This window comes from Labrus mixtus, chromosome 4, assembly GCF_963584025.1.
Source record: "Labrus mixtus chromosome 4, fLabMix1.1, whole genome shotgun sequence".
Classification (NCBI taxonomy): domain Eukaryota; kingdom Metazoa; phylum Chordata; class Actinopteri; order Labriformes; family Labridae; genus Labrus; species Labrus mixtus.
In genome coordinates this window covers 7,323,889-7,341,978 of record NC_083615.1, presented here as the reverse complement: position 1 = coordinate 7,341,978, position 18,090 = coordinate 7,323,889, and the positions used below count along the sequence as shown (strand labels likewise).

Genomic DNA, 18,090 nt, shown 5'->3' with positions numbered 1-18,090 from the left:
TAACATTCATGATCATTCAAATCAAGGACCTTAGCATACAGAAAATGGAAAAGCAGCAACAACATGTGGTGTTGACATTATTGCAGCGTGTGTATCTTAGACAAACATACAATGTAATGTCAGAATGTACAGTAACTCTGTAATGACACCATTCTGGGTTCACATGTTCCACAATTAACTGATAAAGACTGTAATTTTCTATGGTTGTTTTTGCCTTTGACACTAATTAAAAATGTATAGTGGAGCATGACTTTGAGCAACACATTAGTCAGCATGAAGGTAAATGAATCTCAGAGCTACATGCTACACTTCTTTCATTCCTGTTTCAAGGAGGATGACAGATTTACTCATTAATTAGCTGCTGCATTGTTCTTACAGTCTGCTTCTCTTCTGACACTGTGTGTGTCAGTTCAACAGCTGTGTGTGTGTGTGTGTGTGTGTGTTGGTTTTCAGGTTTAATCTGACAGACACGAACAGTAAGTGATTAAACATTCAAAGCGTTTCTTGCAACAACAATATGATGGTGAAAAGATTGTTTTTCTTTGATTTAATACGTTTCTCGTCAAGTTACAGAATAACCTGTCTCGTACACGTCAGGAAAAGAATCCGTTATGACTTTGAATGTCTTACTTTACGCTTGACTCTCCCCCCCCCCCCCTTTCTCATCCCAGCCTCCTTAGCATTACAGTACACTCACCACGGCTGACTGTAATATGAAATGTAAAAGGATGACAATGCAATTTAGTCCGAGCCATCCGTGCTAGATTTGCCTATTAAGTAGAGAAGTCAAAAAAAGAAGCAGGAGGGAGATAAAGCTCAGAACAGTGAAGCAGAACGAGAGCACCTCTGAGACCTGACACACACAAAGACCAGTCCTAGAGCCTGAGCTGTCTCTTTATGTCTGTCTTAATATTACTTCCATGCTATTCTATTGCAGACACAGAATCATGATATTGAACTGACAGAGAAACCAGGAGCTGTAGAGGATCAGGAACAGATCTGGACAGGAAACAGAAAAAAAAAAAAAGCCCCTGAAGAGGGGGGTCTATAGTTTCGTCCCTCCTTGAACTACAACAGACGGCTGGAGGCGAGCCGAGCACATCAACTCGACGGGAGACCCTTGCTTGCATCACCTCAGTCTATTTTTAGAACCACTGCACCCACCTTTTTTTTCTCCTCTTTTAAGCTCCCTCTGTAGTCTTAGTGTCATCTGAAGTGCAAACTGTTGCAGAAGATGCTTTGTTTTTTTATTTTTTTTTATTCACAGTATTATTGCCCATTTGATAAAGAATCTGAGCTTGGCTCCAGCACTGCACATATTTTGTAAATGTATTAATCAGATTGCAGTATTGCAGAGGTGAACAATCACGTGGAGCGCTGAGAGTCTGCAGGCGAGTATAGCAGGTGCTCCCACTGATCAGTTTCTCCTCTGTGACTCTCGAGGAAAAGTTGTTCTAATAAGAGAAATCATCTGGTGCCATCTTTGAGTGGAATGAAAATAGATGCCTGGTCTGTTCCTGCTGTATGAAACCCTTTTGAAATTGGAATTAGAAATGCCAATTATGTGCACATTGTGTTTAAGAGAAAAGAAGTGGGAAATGAGACTGTCACTTTCAATGATGCAGGCGTGGCCCTGTATTTTATTTCAGAGAAGATAATGAACAGTCCCAGGCTCGGCACGACAGCATGTCAAGCAGGACAGACTGTAGAACGGCAACGTAAGCAACAGCTTGGTAAAGATAGGCTCCACCGACTGCCAACGCTGGACAGATGGAGGGAAGAAGAGAAGCAGTAAGAGATGTGACAGAGGTGAAGATGCAGTGTGAGTCCAAGGATATGTGATGAAAAGATAAGCAATGGGAAGTGAGAATTAAAGGATACAAAGATAGTCATGGAAAATCTCCAGCCAGTCCCTCTTTGTGCTTCAACAGTGAAGGAAATCACACTGTGTTCACACTGTGTTTGAAGAAGTCAAAAATAGGATTAACAATTCTGCTTGAAACAAATGAGATCTTAAATTGGTGGTATATGAGCTATTGTGTTTGTCCAGGAAAATGGCAAGCTCAGACTGTCCTAAATACTCAAGGAAGGAGGATGAAATTGAGGTGATTATGTAGATTTATGGGTGTAGATGGTGTACAGACACTTTCCTAACAGCCTTGGGAGATATGTCCCTGTCTCGGATGGACATTTTTTTTTTATCATGATGTGATGCAAATTTCCAGCTATCCATCATTTTTACATAAGCTTATACATTGGTTCAGAGCTAGACTGAAGTCAGAGTCACAGTGGCATCACACTGCCATCCAGTGGACACGTGTTACCTGCATTATTAAGGATTCAAATATCGTCCAGGCAAGGAAGTTCACATTATATAGACGTGAACTCAAGCTGAATAATTAGTATTTTATACATCCAAAAATCAGAAATGTTCATCAAAAAAAGGTTGAACAAGCTTCACAGTATATCTCACCCTTTATGTTTATGATTCATAAATAAAATAGAAGACTCTAATGAGATGAGTCAAATGAAACGAGCATTGTGTATAGGAAGCTGTGTGCATCATAACGAATGTTTAACATTATAGGGATGAAATATACATCGAGCTATTAGTACACAATATGTGCAGAGACGTTACTACTTTGCTTCTACAGCAAAATGTGTATCTAACAGGCACTTCACTGTAATAATGAATCAAGTTCTAATCCATGTTTGAATTACAGTAATATGCAGTAAACACCATGTGGCCATTATGCTCCAAATGTGACCCCTTTTCCCCCTGCTGTTCCATCATTTAATAACCTAATGGTTTTTTATATCACAGTATAATGTAGGTCAAAGCAGAATATCTTTTTAAGAGGATAATGAAGAAGTCTTTGTAAATGTATTTTTCATTATGATTGGGTTAAACTGACACATCGATTACACATTAGGTGGATCTTATTCTAGTTACGGTCACAGAAACCCAAGAACTCCTAGTTTAGATACAGAATGATGGATCTATTTCCGACCCCTGAATACCAACCACTGAGGAGAATGTGTGAGAGTTACCAGAGAAGTGCTGACGAAGGGTTCAAACTTCAAACCTCCTTCTGCCACAAAGAACGCCATGAGCTACAATCACAAACTTTAACATGAAAACCTACTGAACCGAAACGGGACACCACACTAATACATACCATGATCACTATATCCAGTTATATATACACAATAGTGTTAATCAGCAAAAGGTTCAAAAGTATTAAAAGAAAACACATTTAAAACAAATGAGGTCATGTGACATGCTGTATCTCCTAGCAACAGAGATTTGTTTACCTACAAACGATGACGAGACAGAGGTGAACTAATAACCTGGAGATGCAGGTATGATGCTTTTCATTTGCTTTTAAATGTTTACATGTTGTAAATAGGAATATAACTCCACTGCAGTGCGGTCACATCTCTTCTCCTCTTTGATAAGGGAGCACTTATTTTTCAACAAACTCCCTGATCCATTTTTCTAAAAGAGTTTCGAGTTCTGTTGGATGTCATCAATCCTATAATCTAAGAAGTAACACCACTTTTGCTGCTTTTATCTGGGGATACAGCTCTGTGCACATGCCCTAGGATTTTTCTATCCATCACTGTTGTCAGAAGGGGTTTCCATTACAGAAGTCTCAGATGGATGAACAGGGTAGGATAGTCATGCCGAGTGTCGCAGCAACAGGCAGCAGAGGACAACTAACAAGTGACAACAACACCTCTTACAGGGACTTTTATGGTTACAAAGGTGAGAATGCATCATTTCAGAGGAGGGCTTAAAAGTCTCAGCATCAACAGAGACACCTGTTTCACTCAAATAATGATTCAGATTATTAAGGCTTATTTTTTAAACGCTGTCTTAGAGGCCAGCATGGAGAACTTCACTTCTCACCTCGGACATCCCAGCAGCTCAGGTTTCACAGCAAACAACAGACCTGCCATTTATTACAAGCCCAGTTTGGACCTCATTGACAACCCTCACATGGGGTAAGTGTCATAATCATGCTCTATATGCTCTGCTATATTTTTTCCTGATACATTTTTTTGTAGTTGGCCTAAAACGTGGTTTCAAATACACTGCTCAGTGCGATTTAGTCAGGTGTAAAAAAAAAGTAATTTTCTTTTGGGCTCGTGAGACGAGTAAAAAAAATCTCTACGGCTGCAATCTTAAACTGGTTGAAATCTTGAAATGCTAAAAATGGTCTTCATTACTCCACTTCAGCATATCGTTCAGCATGAAATGAACTCGACTGTGGGACTAATTTTGACGAATCCACTGCAGCCTCTGTGAAAAATAATTAGCAAGATAAGAGTGTTAATTTTCACAGGAGAGTAATCTGTCAACCATGCCTAAACAGACATCACGGGTAAAATCACCTGTGTCGGTATAGTTTACTGTGTGTGGTGGGTGTTTAGTGAAATCACAAATTATCCTATATCTCCTTAACAGCATCTGCCTTTGCAGCCGGTTTTTATTTTTATTTTATTTTCCCACTTTTTAAATAACCTTCACACCCACTGAGGTGTACTCAGTTAATTTTGGTAATTAAACCTCAGCAGGGAATTAAGTGAGGTTACTTTTTCACTGAAGTTATTCTGACGGGTCACAGGAAGAAAAACCCCAGCAGTAAATGACTAATGATAATAATGGCTGAATAACATTGAGCCTCTGCTGAGATACTCGCTCCTCACTTACTGTTTAACATTTTGTTCATCTGCTTCCTCAGAGTTTAAGGTAGGAATTTTCTGTAATAGAACAATATCACGAACGATGCTACAATGTTGTAAAAATACACAGCTTAAGTTAACATTCTAATATCCCAATATAACTGTAGGATATCAAAGTAACCAAAACAGTTTGATACTGTATTGTTGGTACTTTCAACTACAGTTGCCAGCTTCCATGCATAAACATAAAGGACCCCCCCCCCACACACACACACACACACACACACACACACACACTCCTCAGGGCCAGGACCACCATGGGCCTGAGGGATGGGGTGCCAGACACCAGTGGTAGTAAATCATAACTAAAAATAATTGACGTTGGCTGTTAGCTAGCTGACGGCTGAATGGCAAGTCGTTAACGTTTACAGAAAGTAGTAGAATAATATTCAGTCATTGTCCAAAGAAGCTAATGGTTAGGCATATTGCTATATATGTTGTTGATTTAAAATGAAGGCTTTTGTCCTCCCTAATTATAGTCTTTCAATTTCTTAGTAATCAGTTGAACTGAGATCCCAAAATATTACCTGGTATACACAGTTAAAGAATTTTAGCTTTCTGTGCAAATCTTAAGTGAAACAAGTTTTGTTTTACTGTTTTTTTTTGTTTTGTTTTTTTACAATAAAGTCAAAATGTCTGCTATGGGTAAGACTGTGGTTGACAGTCTGTATGACAAGTTGAAGCTATGGGGCTAGATACCTTTAGAGTCTCTAAATCCAGCATATTTGTGAAGCAATAGAGCATTTAGACACTGTGGCATATTTTCTTTTTTCTTTATTTTCTGGATTTTTTAAAAACCTTTGAGCTGATACATTTGTTTCGTTCTTGTCTACAGATTCATGTTGTCTGATAACTTCACGTCTCAGACCAAACAACACTACCAGCCTCACATGCAGCCTGCTTGTTCTGGTTCTTTGCCAAACCTGCTCAACAGATGTAAAGAGAGCGGCTTCCATCAGCTGACACGTCCTCCCCAAACGGCCATCTTGGAGGAGAAGGCATGTCAGAATAATGCAAAAACACAACAGCTCATTGGAGATAATGAGAAGCATCGAACTCTGACAAGTCACTTTCTCATACTCTGCCTCCTCTATGTGTCCTTTCAGACAGAATACCAAAGGACATATGCGCCATTTACTCCAACAGGTAATACAACTTGAATTGAGTTTTGAGTTTAAAAACAGGACAAAGAAGATTTAAAAAACATCATAAAATATATTTTTTGATATTATTCATGATATTATCTGAAAATAATGTGTTTATGATGTTGCATCTCCACCAGTTTCCCAGAAACATGTGAATGTTGGTCCAAAATCAGAAAGTGGTTTCACCAGGGACAAAGAGCGACAACACAGAAAAATCTCGATGGCAAGTATTGTAAGAAGTCATTCTTGTACAATCATTTAGGTAAGAAATGATGGGCCTGGTATCATTTGAAAACATAAAAATATTATAACCTCTAAAGTGATACAGACAACACAGAGTTCTTACTTTGATACATTGTTTTCTAGTTTATTGGATATCAATCATGTAAAAGGAAGTATTCAGTTACAATGTCACTGAATACTCCTCATATAATTTAATTTAACACAAATACAATCTTTTTTTCTGATCTGGCTACAAAAGATCACATTTTATATTTACACTGAGTAATTCAGTATTCCTCTTTAGAATTATTTATTGATATCCAGACCTAAATGAAATACCATTTTTAGTCTCTATTCCCATCTATAATAATTCTGGAGCTACAAATGTTTTTTTTTTTAAATCCCTACGTTATGTCTACAGTCATGTTTTTGTCTTGATGTCCAGGTTGAACCTCACCGAAGTCACAGCTCTGTGATGAAAAGTGACTTCATCAGTCCGTCCTCTCTGCAGGTTGACCCACAGTTTTGTTTGAAGTTCTGACTTTTTATAGCAAAAAGGTTTTAAACTATTAACATGAACGTAAAACACAAGGTAATGTTTTCCTGTGTTTGTTCATGAGGACAATGAGGCCACACCAGGCCTGTGCGGCCGCTCTTGTCGGGAATCAGGATTCACTCGAGGGGCCATCGCTCCCCTGGCACGTGACCCAGTGAGTACTGACCCCCCCCCCCCTCCCAGTCAGCTAAATTATATTTAAATAATAATTCTTTTACTCTTGCATCCTTCTGTCTCCTCTTCTAGACCTCCTGCCTGCCACCATTCAAGACTAAAAGTGAAGCACCAGCTAAGAAGACCATTGGAAAAAAGGTGACATACTTGACCTTAGTTTTTTAAGTGTTTGCAGAACCCTGTTGAGTAATGTGGAGTTTTGTTTTTACTCTGTTGTTGTGCTTTCCAGGAGCCCACAGGATTTCTTTCCAATGCTTCCAACAGTCAGGCTTTCCCTAAAACACCTTTCGATTGTTCACAATTCACCACTCATTATGAAAGCAGGTAAGTGTTTCACTCTTTTAGATAATATCTATCTGGGACAACAGCACCTGATCAGCTTAAAAATATTGGAAAAACATGACTTTTTCAGGTTCTGTCATCCTGCTGTTTATGAAAAGTTTAAACCTGGCAATGCTCGAGCAGGTATAATGAGTACAAAAATGGACAATGGCTACAATCGTCAAGGCATGGACAGGTACACAAACAACACACACTGCATAAAGTCTTATTGTGCGTATATCTGCTTTGACTTACACAAGTCTTCTCTATTTCACAGGTTCATCTTCATGGGCTAGATGTTCACAGAAATGTGATAGCATCTATATAACTACTCTTCACAACGTTTTGTTTTGACACTTTAATATAAAAGAGCAGTCATTGGCACATAAAAAAGCTGTTGCTGTGTGAGTCTGAATTTTTTCAGTATTCATATTCTTATAATCAAATGCTGAAATCCTCGCTCCCCCGTCTGTGTTGTTTTAAAAATAATCCTGTCAAAGAACGTGTAATTTTCATCTCTGTGTGAAGTCCCCTTTGTGTGTGATGAAAGCTGCCTGTCAGACAGTTGTGTACAGTGAGTCACGTGAAAGCCAAAGAGGGAGTGAAGGAGATTATGCATTGTCTTTTGACCGCCCCACTGTCTCTGACCTACAGAGAATGAGAGGAGTGTAAACTAATGAGCAGAATAATAGACTGAGTACCGCGCCGATTCTCAGTGTCGTCTGTGGTGTGTCAGACTGTTTTGCCACCCACAGAAATTTAAAATGCAGCAGAGAGCAGAGCGAGGAGGCAGGTTTCAAAAAGCATATCATGTCTGTAATGAAGCTCAATACTATCCCCCTGCTGTTGGCCAACTCAGACACGATGGTGATTTGATCAACTCAAGTCAAATAAACACAAGACTGCTGTGTAAAAACAAGAGATACACAAAATCACAGGGGAGCTCTGCAAAGGAAAAGATAATAGATCATGTTTAAATGTAGGCACAGATGTCTCTTTGGGCTGGACATTAAAATGATTTCATCTCCTGCAATACTAATGTTAGTGTTGATGGTCTGTCCCTTTGCTTTACTGGATGTTACTTTTCAAATGTGTCTTTTTGCTAAAAAAAAAAAAAAAAAAGTTTAAAATGTACATACAGGAAGTGTATGTATGTAGCCTCTTGGAATCAAAAGTGAAGCCAATGCAAACGTTCCTTCCACCTGCATTCTTTCATTTGGCCAGCAGGGGGTGATTATGTTGCTTGCAAAAATGAAGGCAACTGGCATGCCACCAGATTAAAAAATGACCTTTGTTCTCAGTTGATTTTTCATTGTGGGAAAAGTTCTCCTAATTGTTTTTTGGTTTCAAATGGAAGTTGCAAGTCCTCTTCAATAAGTATTAATAGTCATGGTGTAACCTATGGTCCCATTTAGAGTAAAATTAACAACCAACACCAACACCAACTATAGATACATAAAATCCCAGAGAGGCTCTGCAAAGTTCAGATGGTAGATCATGTTTAGTTAGCAGCCACTGTATCTTTCGAAGCAAAATAAAATTCTCAACAGAAAACTAACATGATGGGGGTGGCACAAGCTTAGTCTGCTGGAAGTTGGGTTGAGAACCAGAGGGTCGCTGGTCTAAATCATGGATTGGACTGATGTATGGAATAAGGGACTGGTCGCTGGAGAAGGTACCAGTTCTTTTCCCTGCCCAGGTGGCCTTGAGCAAAGGACCTGACCCCTGACTTCTTTGGCGTTCAAATGTGTGCAGCCCCTCACTCTGACATCTGAGTGCATATAAGGGCCGTCAGTGTTAACTAGTTAATTCGGATTGATAAAGGTCTGAAATTAATGCATTTAAAAAAAAAAAATTGTGATCGCATGCTATTACGACCCTTAAGGGGCACCGTGGACGAGCCTATAGTGTCTCCCTGTAGTCACAGTGATGGAAAAGAATGACACTGCTGCACCTTCGAATGTCTCATTTCACTTTAAAAAACTCAGACAGCTCAGCTGACGAGTCAAATGAAACATCAACCTTATGACATCAAACATTTCACTTTTTTTTTTACCTATACTATTAGCTGTTTTCATTTAATTTTGATCGTTAATGAGTTCCTTTTGTCAATGGTTAAGTTAACAATCTACCAGAGGGTCCTTACTTTATTTCAAAATAAAGGCATGGTTGAATTTAAATTGCAAGTGAAGTACTCTCAGCTTTAGACAGCACAATAATAATAAAAAAAGCATAACAATTTTTATTTTTTAATGCTAATAATGGAATTTCAAAAATGCAATTAAAAATGTGATTAATTACAATTAAGTATTTAAATGTTGAGATAAATGGCAATTAACATGTTTTTATCATTTGACAGCCCTAGTGCATATCCATATCATCCTGTTGTGCATGTGTGGTGGCCATTCTGGTCTATGTGAGTGTAGCATGTTGAATAAGAGTATAAAAAACTGAATTTCCCCTTGTGGTTTAATAAAGAATGTCTTCTCCTTCCTCTAACCTCCAGTTAGTACTCAAAGTACTTTGTCTAGGAAACGATGGTGGTTTGGGTTTCATATCAGACAGTATCTTGGGGCATGTGCTTTATTTTAATCTATCAAAAGCAGAGGGGATTAGGCTGAGCCCTTTTGCAAAAAAAATGGGAAGCATCTTGCAGTTGAACGACTGCATGTAATCAGTGTCGGGGTGAGCATGTTAAATTACCAGCATTAGCTAGCCACAGCTTTTTTTAAAATGTCTATAGGTGTTAGCTTGTTGATCAAACATCAGAAAACAAAAGTGATCATTTGGCAATTTTGACCAGTTGTAAGTCCATCAGCTAAGATGCTGAGAAAATAAAAAAATAGACACATACTACAAATATGAAAGCCTGAAGAAGCCATGAATAAGTTGATTTTATACAACCAGGTAAAATATGGCTGTTTTCTTTTCTTGAAATAACAAATAATCACCTTATGATTTCAAATGATAGTAGAATTGTCGTAAAAAGTAAAAAAAAATACTCATTGCATCTGGCCTAGACACAACACACAACCCTCCCACACATGCAAGGGTTTATAGGCAGATAACCATGAGGATTGTATTTCACTTTTAGATGTTTAAAAAAAGCAACAGTCTTATTCTGCTCCGTTTGCACAGCACAGACACTGCAGTCGTAATGTGCCGACACATGAGAACAGGCATCAATATTTCAGCACTGGGATAAATATTTCACTCTTTCAATGTGATGTGAGAAAAAGGTACGTGGAGGCAACGAGGATTAGATTACATACAAGCCCCTCATGAATAATAAGTGGAGAGATGAGAGGAGAACAAGGGCCATCCTGCTTAATTTTGGAGACAGTGGTAAGAAAGGTGCCGTCACCGACTAAAGAAGTATACACAGGCCAGAATGGATCTGAGTCTCTGATCTACAGGTGGCTTCAGGTTTTTAGTATAATAGAAGAAATATGCTTTATTGAGTATATTTGATATTTAGAGGCTAACTGTGGACAAACCTTTTATGGTGAGGCACCCCAGCTATTCATTCCTCTAATAACCGTGCTTGTCTCCTTCTCTTTCTTGGCACTGACGCCCGCAGTACTGCTTACACAACACTGACAAGGGCTGGGGGCTTGTGTTTGGCGTGTCATAAATATTTCGTAAATCTAAATCCAATACACACATTTACATGCACTTGCAGGCTCGGGCTTATAAAAATAGAGATGAGTCGAGGTGCACTGGCGGGCACATAAAACAGACACTGGCCCCGATGAGTGGATATACTACTGTGCTTCAACACAAGCTGGTGCTCTCCCTGGTTAGAAATAAAGACATCTTTTCCAGTAAATGATTGACACCAGCTTCATCAGCTGAGTATGTATTTATTGTTGGAAGACATAGTCTCTTGTGCACTAAAGTCAAGAACAGCCTTACTTGCAGCTCATTTTTTTCATGCAGTTATCTCAAGATCACAGGTTACCTCAAGATAGAAAAAGATTTTTCTTGTCATGATTATCCATTCATTTACAATTTATATCCTTAAAACTATTCCTGATATAATGCAATATTTATACAAGAGTAAATAATGTTTTTCAAAGAATTATGGGAAACTTTTTTATGGGGGAGGATTCATAGAACAGTGATTGAAATTCAGCCTGGTTACAATTAGTTGTCCTTGATATGACATTTTATGGCTTATATTAGTCCCATGATTGTAAAGATGCCAAGTCAGTATGCTGAAATAGCATTTTTTTTTTTATCTCTTATAAAATTAAAACAACAATAGTTGGTTAATTTTCCAAGTAAATGAAATAATAAACTTGTGATTTGAAGAAAACGCCATAAAGATAAAACAAGGATGGCAGCCCTTGACTTGTGTACCAGCACATACTCAGAAACACTCATTTTAAAAGCGCCTAACACATTGCACACACGCACACACACACACACACACATACACACACACACACACACACACACACACACACACACACACTCCACCTGAGTCCTGCTCTGATGTGCTTATTTTGAGTTGATTGAGATGTCACACTCGCTGTCTTTTAAGGTGTCGTAAATCTACTTTTCACAGTTTACATTAAAATTGAGAATTAGCAGCACAGCTAAGAGAGTCCCACAATCGACTTCAACTTTCACTTTGTGTGGATTTAGCGTCATCCACCTCCACCTGCCTGCAGAGTGTCTGATTGTGTCTGGTTGTATTTGGGGCTTTTTACGCCCCTTCATCTTGTCTCTTCATGTTCGTACTCATAGTCCATCTGAGCCCTGTCATACTCCAGCTGATCTCCTTCATACTCGAGCCCCTCTCCCTCACATATAAACTCCTCTGTCTCGTATTCAACCCCCTCCTCGTCGTATTCAAGTTCCACACCGTCGTACTCAGGGAACATCTCCTCGTCTTCCCCGTTTGTTCCTTCGTTTTGAACGTCTGCGTCTTCTGAATTCAACGCGGCTTCGTTGGCTGCTTGTTTTGAGCCGCTGTTCTTGAGAATGCCGTGAATCACCGGCCCTTCTCCCGCCAGAGCCGACTCTTCGGCCTCCAGCTCCGCGGCCTTCCGTAGCCGCTCCCTCCTGGCGTCACGCGCCTCCAAGAACTCAGCGGCACCTTCCCCGACCACGAGCACCTCATCGTCCACTTTAGGAGGTTCGTCCACGGGGTTGTGGTCGTAGGAGAAGAGGCGGAGAGCTTTCAGTCGCTTCAGGCTGGGAAACTCTGAAATCTTGTTGCGGTCCAAATCGAGTATCTCCAAATGTTCCATGCGCAGCAGGACTCTGGGGAAGGTATCAAAGCGGTTCCCGTAGAGCCATAATCCCCTCAAAGCTGCCATCCGCCAGAGGTCAGGTGGCAGGGTCTTCAGCCGGTTGTCCCCTATTTGCAGAGACTTAAGGTTGGGCAGGTCGTACAGCTCCAGGGGAAACCTCTGAAAGTAGTTGCTCTCCACCCACAGACAGCGCAGACTCTGCAGGTTCTTCAGCTCAGTCGGGAGACTCATGAGACGGTTGCTGCCCAAGTAGAGGCGGGTGAGGTTAGTGAGCTGGCAGACGGCCTGAGGGACATCCTCCATCTTGTTAAAGTCCAGGGCAAGGATCCGCAGACCCTTCAGCTTTGAGATGTTCTCGGGCAGAGTGCGCAGACTGTTTCCGCAAGCATACAGCTTCTCCAGATGCATCAGTCCACAAACACGTGCAGGTAGGCGCTTAAACTTACGATAGCTCAAGTCCAGCACGGGATCTCCACTCTCAAACATCTCCTCCACTCCCACCGGAAGCTCCGCCTCCACTTCCTCCTCCTCTTCCTTCCTCTTCTTCTTCTTCTCTGTAATTTCGGCGTCCTCGCCATCCTTCCCGCCCTCCTCTCCTTCCTCTTCTTCGTCTTGCTTGCCGGAGGAGTTGCCCATGCTGTGGCCTGCAGCCGCTGAGTCCTCAGTGCATCAGGACAGAGTCATTTGATGAGGCAGTATCTGTGACAAGTTAACTCTCAGCCTTGCAGCTGGTGCTGGTGTTGGGCTGATCCCGCCGGTGCCGCAAAGCATCATGGTGCGAGCCAATCAAAACTCTGGCAGCCATGTCACAGCTTTTTGTCAGGTGTCTGTTCACCCCTTCATTAACCGGTCCATCGGAAAACTCCAGAAGAAAGTAAGCAACTGTGGAGTAATAGTGATAATAGTAGTAGTTATAACAAGGCAATAATAGAGATAATAGTAGTAGTTATAATAGAAACAGTAGCAGTAATAATCATAGTAATAATAATAATAGTTATAAAAGGCTATAATAGAAAGAGTAGCAGTAATAATCATAGTAATAATAGTAGTAGTTATAAAAGGCTATAATAGAAACAGTAGCAGTAATAATCATTGTAATAATAGTAATAGTGCTGCCGGTAGCTGGATCAGCAAAGTACAGCTGAATTTTGAGCTGAAATTGAATTCCTGCAGTCCTTACCCTCTCCTTAAACTTCCTCGAGGCTCGAGAGGTCGCGCGCAGCTTCGAGGCCACCTGCTCACGTGATCCGGCGCAGGATAAAATGAAGCACTTTTAAGGACTAAAGAGTCCGTTAGCTGCCCCTCTGCCAGCCTGTGACGGGAGGATTTCCACAGTGAGTGCGCAGCTCGGTGACCCTGCCGGCGGCAAAGAAAACAGTTAATGGAATCCAGCCTGTTAGTTAACGCACGTGCTCCCCATCACAGAGGCCGAGGACTGAGGAGTTAAAATCCGCGCGCGCCGGAGGAAAGAAAAAAAAAGTGCACATTAGAGGAAATTGCAGCGAGGACCGATGAGTGAGTCTGCTGCTTCATGTTCCTCCATCAATGACAGGGTTTACATTGAACTGCTGCCTCCCTCCCTTCTCTGAAACCGGAGCAGAGGGCATTCACATCACATGGTCAGTGTGTGTGTGTGTGTGTTTGTGTGTGGGTGTGGGTGTGTGTGTGTGGGTGTGTGTGTGTGTATAAGAAGAAAAAAATAACACGAGTTTTAAAAAAAGTGCTCGTCATTAAGCTTCCCCAACTGTTTAGATAGCAAATTTATTTATTTATTTATTTATTTGTATTGCCCTTCAAATGCCTAGAATTGAGCATACACACAAACATACAATCCACACACACACACACACACACACACACACACACACACACACACACACACACACACATCTATTTCCCATGAGTCATTCTGTATTTTGTCCTGCATGTCTCAGTTATGATAACTAGAATTATAACTTTTTTTTAATAATCAGTCAATGTGATGGTGGATGGTGACTTTGAACCAATAATAGTCCAACAAGAAAGTTTTGAACCTTCAACAGTGAAATAACAGAAATAAACACCAGTGGAAAGTACCTGAACAGCCCACTTCTACTCAAATACTTGATCTGGGAATTACTGTTTACTATGCAACTTCATACTCACACTCAGTTTAGTTAAATTTTGATTTTGAAATCATCAGTTTAAGATCCTGTGAGAAGATCAGAAAAATGTACCCTCGACTAGCGTCCCCAAAAAAACTGTTACACCTGAAGATATAAAACAGATGGCAGGAATGTTGACAGTATACCTTAAAAATGTAGTTTTATGTTTTCATATTTAAGTTAATGTGTCTATACAGGAAGAGAGTGCACATTGTTCTATTTTACTCTAAATACTTCTTCCATCTCTGTAAAGAACCACACGCATAGCACATTGAAAACCAGTAAAAGACCAGTAATCATCACACAGCCATTCCTTGACGCTCCAAAGATGGTCTCCTCAGTGCTGCTTTGTATCACACAGAGAAGCACATTAGCTTCAGCAGGTTTTTATAGACCAGTTAACACACAGTCTGTGGGTGACGTTCTGCTCTGACACAGAACAGACACAAAAATGACCCGTAAAATAACACAATGTCAAACGTGAGACCAGACTCAAACTATGTTCATGTTTATTATTATTATTAATAATAATAATAATAATAATAATAATAATAATAATAATAATAATACATTGTTTTTTAATAGCGCTTTTCTAAGAACTCAAAGACGCTTTGACAAAATATAAAACCATAAAACAAAACAAAAAACGACGAGGACAGTTCAATGAATGTCTCTGATGTTTTTTGGGAGTGAGTTCCAGAGGGTGGGAGCAGCAACAGAGAAAGCCATGTCCCCCCCAGGACTGAAGGTTTGTCCTGCAGGGGGGGGACGGGGGGGGGACGGGGGGGGGGACAGGAGGTTTGCATCTGCAGACCTGAGAGTGCGGGTGGGAGTGTGTCGGTGGAGGAGGTGAGACAGGTGGGGGGGGAGCCAGGTTGTGAAGGGCTTTGAAGGTGATGATGAGGAGCTTGAAGTTGATACACTGGGGGATGGGGAGCCAGTGGACGTCATGTTTTGAAGTAGTGTAGTCGTGAAGTTTTTATCTCGTGTGCACAATATGAATTATCTTGTAACGATTCACTCAACTCACGATACGATTCTTTCACGATTTATTTTACAAAATGAGAGTGAAGACAAATTATCAGAGGACTAACAAAGATTCCTTTAATTTTTTCATGAAACACAAATGCACCTCTTAATCTCTCCTCTCTCGTTTGGACGAGCAGGGCTGCAAACCCGCTTGTTGGTGTGGTTTGGCCTCGGCAGCTGCCATGATAAACGCCTGCTTGTTACAACCAACAGCCCCCGCTCACGATATTACTGCGATTCATTTTTAGTACCGATGTGAACCTTGACACCTTTGAATCGATTTTTAACTGCCTCACGATTAATCTTTACATCCCTATTGATAAAAAAAATTATAAAATACTGAAACAGGTCATTCTCATTCCTAAAAAGTGCTATGAATTATTACATCTGTGCTTTCACTTTCATCAAAACACAGGATATTTCATTATTACAGTTCTTCATTGCAGTTTAGTTTGAATACTTTTTTAATGCTGGTTTGTTATTTTAAAATTTTAAATGCTTAGTTTTAGTTTAGTTTTATCAGTTTTAGTTTTTTTGCCCCAGAATTGTAAATGGTTCAGAGAAAGATATCAAAATACACTATACAACTATTTTATAAGAAAAGGGAAACAGTTGTAACTTCAGCAAGCTCATCCAGAATTAAAACTGAAATGCCTGAGACAAATTGTAAGGATATGTGTTGTGTTACAGTTTGATTGAAAACTAAAGACATTTTCTCTTTACTTTAACATAATTGTAGTTATTCTTGTAAACACACTATTCAGTAAGTTATCTGTTTGTAAAGCCACATTTTTATTTTAGTGTCAACAACAAAAAACAAAAATGTTCTATTTTAAATATTACTTTTTAAAATAAGTTTTCATTTACAATAATAACCTTAATAAGAAACACCATGTAGTAACAGATCTTAGGTAAAGTAAGGTAAAACATAAATCACTTTACCATGCTAATGCAGGTAATACTTTATATTAAAATATAATATATTAATATATGGATCTTTTCAGTTTAGGCAATACATATTTTTATTATATTTTATTATATTTCGTTTGTATGTATGCTCAATATTTTAATACAAAACAGAGAACAATTTCAGTCCACAGATCCAATGAAATGATATCAAATTTATTTTCATAGCCCTCGAAACACAACAAAGTTGATCAATAGTGCTTTACATGCACACAGAGACAAACCAGATCAAAAGAAGGAGACAAAAAACAAACACTTTAGAAGAGAGGAGAAAAATCAATAGTGAGGCAAAGGTGATTAAGTTGTATAATTACAATAGCACTTAATAATAATAATAATAAAAGTAAGTTGGAATCAAACGAGTAGAAGGGTTCATGGAGATTACTTTCGACTTTGGGGAATACTCTACGATATCAGCTGTGTGACTGACAGCCGGTTGGTTGTGATACAGAAGGAAGGCCTTAAAAAAGCTGCAAGGGTCAGATGTACAGTGCGCGTGTCGGCCTGATGAGCAGTGGCAGAAGAAGCAGACAAACAGAGAGACAGGCCGAGCGCTGCTTGAGGATAATCCTGTCTGATATGCCAAGGACCGAAGAGCTGATTTGCAAATTTCTGTTCCGCATTGAAACGACCCTGAAATGACACAATGGACTGCAAGCGGCCAACAGACAGGCAGAGAGCTCGGACGCTGAAAGGATGTGACTGCTGAGGTGGATGTGTTGAATGCAGATGAAGAACTCCATGACCTAGTCAGCATGGGAAACATATGGAAATAAATACTAAGAATAAAAAAACAACAACAAATGCACACATTGAAGATCGTTTTACTTTATGTATCAAGAGCATATGATTACTAATAAAACATCCCATTTGGTTTGTATAACATCCTTGTTTGCATTTCTGGGTGCAACCCAAGACTGTCATAATATCTGCTGCCTCCTCGAGGTTAAATAAGGACAAGTAAGGTAGCTGTTTTAACTAAAGGAACACATCTGCACCATCTGCTGGTTGAGGAAGGAACTGCAATACATTAAAAAAATTAATGTAGGCTACCTTTGTTCATTATGTTGTTGCTGTCGGAATAAAGATAAAATAGGCTACTGAATATTCTAGTCTCCTAATCTTCATATATGTAAAAAACCGCAGAAAAAAACGTTGATTGAATTGTATTGAGGGAGAGGGGAGCAGGGGAGACTGCAGCAGTAATCTGATGATGTTATATAGCCTACAGTTGGCAACATGACTGCTGACTGTGCAGACTCATGTTGACCTATGATACACAGAAAATGACCAAAGGCATTTACACATATTTCTAAATGCACTTTTTTTTACTTTTTTTATTTAGACCTACTTAAATTGTGCGAAATTATTTATTACAGTAACATACATTAGAGAATCAATATTTTGCATTTTCCTTTTAAGATCATTCAAATATCAAGCAATTGAACGTCTCAAAACCAGACTTTCAACCACTTAATATTATATTTTAACTGTCAGCATTTAACACCATATCACATCTTAGT

At 39.6% G+C, this 18,090-nt stretch overlaps 2 protein-coding genes across 2 annotated transcripts; one reads left to right on the top strand and one right to left on the bottom strand.

Annotated features, from left to right (window-relative positions):
• Positions 1–3,260: 3,260 nt before the first annotated feature.
• On the top strand, positions 3,261–7,759 carry saxo4 (stabilizer of axonemal microtubules 4). The gene is made up of 9 exons (XM_061036972.1): positions 3,261–3,760; positions 3,885–4,008; positions 5,585–5,747; positions 6,562–6,627; positions 6,737–6,826; positions 6,919–6,984; positions 7,076–7,170; positions 7,259–7,363; positions 7,445–7,759. Exons 1-9 carry the CDS (start codon positions 3,661–3,663, stop codon positions 7,461–7,463), a joined length of 828 nt encoding a protein of 275 aa, XP_060892955.1. The 5' UTR covers positions 3,261–3,660; the 3' UTR covers positions 7,464–7,759.
• A 3,513-nt stretch (positions 7,760–11,272) lies between these two features.
• LOC132972576 (leucine-rich repeat-containing protein 10B) lies at positions 11,273–14,036 on the bottom strand. The gene is made up of 2 exons (XM_061035504.1): positions 13,609–14,036; positions 11,273–13,310 (listed from the first exon to the last, which is right to left on the bottom strand). The coding sequence occupies exon 2, from the start codon at positions 13,062–13,064 to the stop codon at positions 11,889–11,891; it is 1,176 nt and encodes a 391-aa protein (XP_060891487.1). The 5' UTR covers positions 13,065–13,310; positions 13,609–14,036; the 3' UTR covers positions 11,273–11,888.
• Between the last annotated feature and the right edge of the window lie 4,054 nt (positions 14,037–18,090).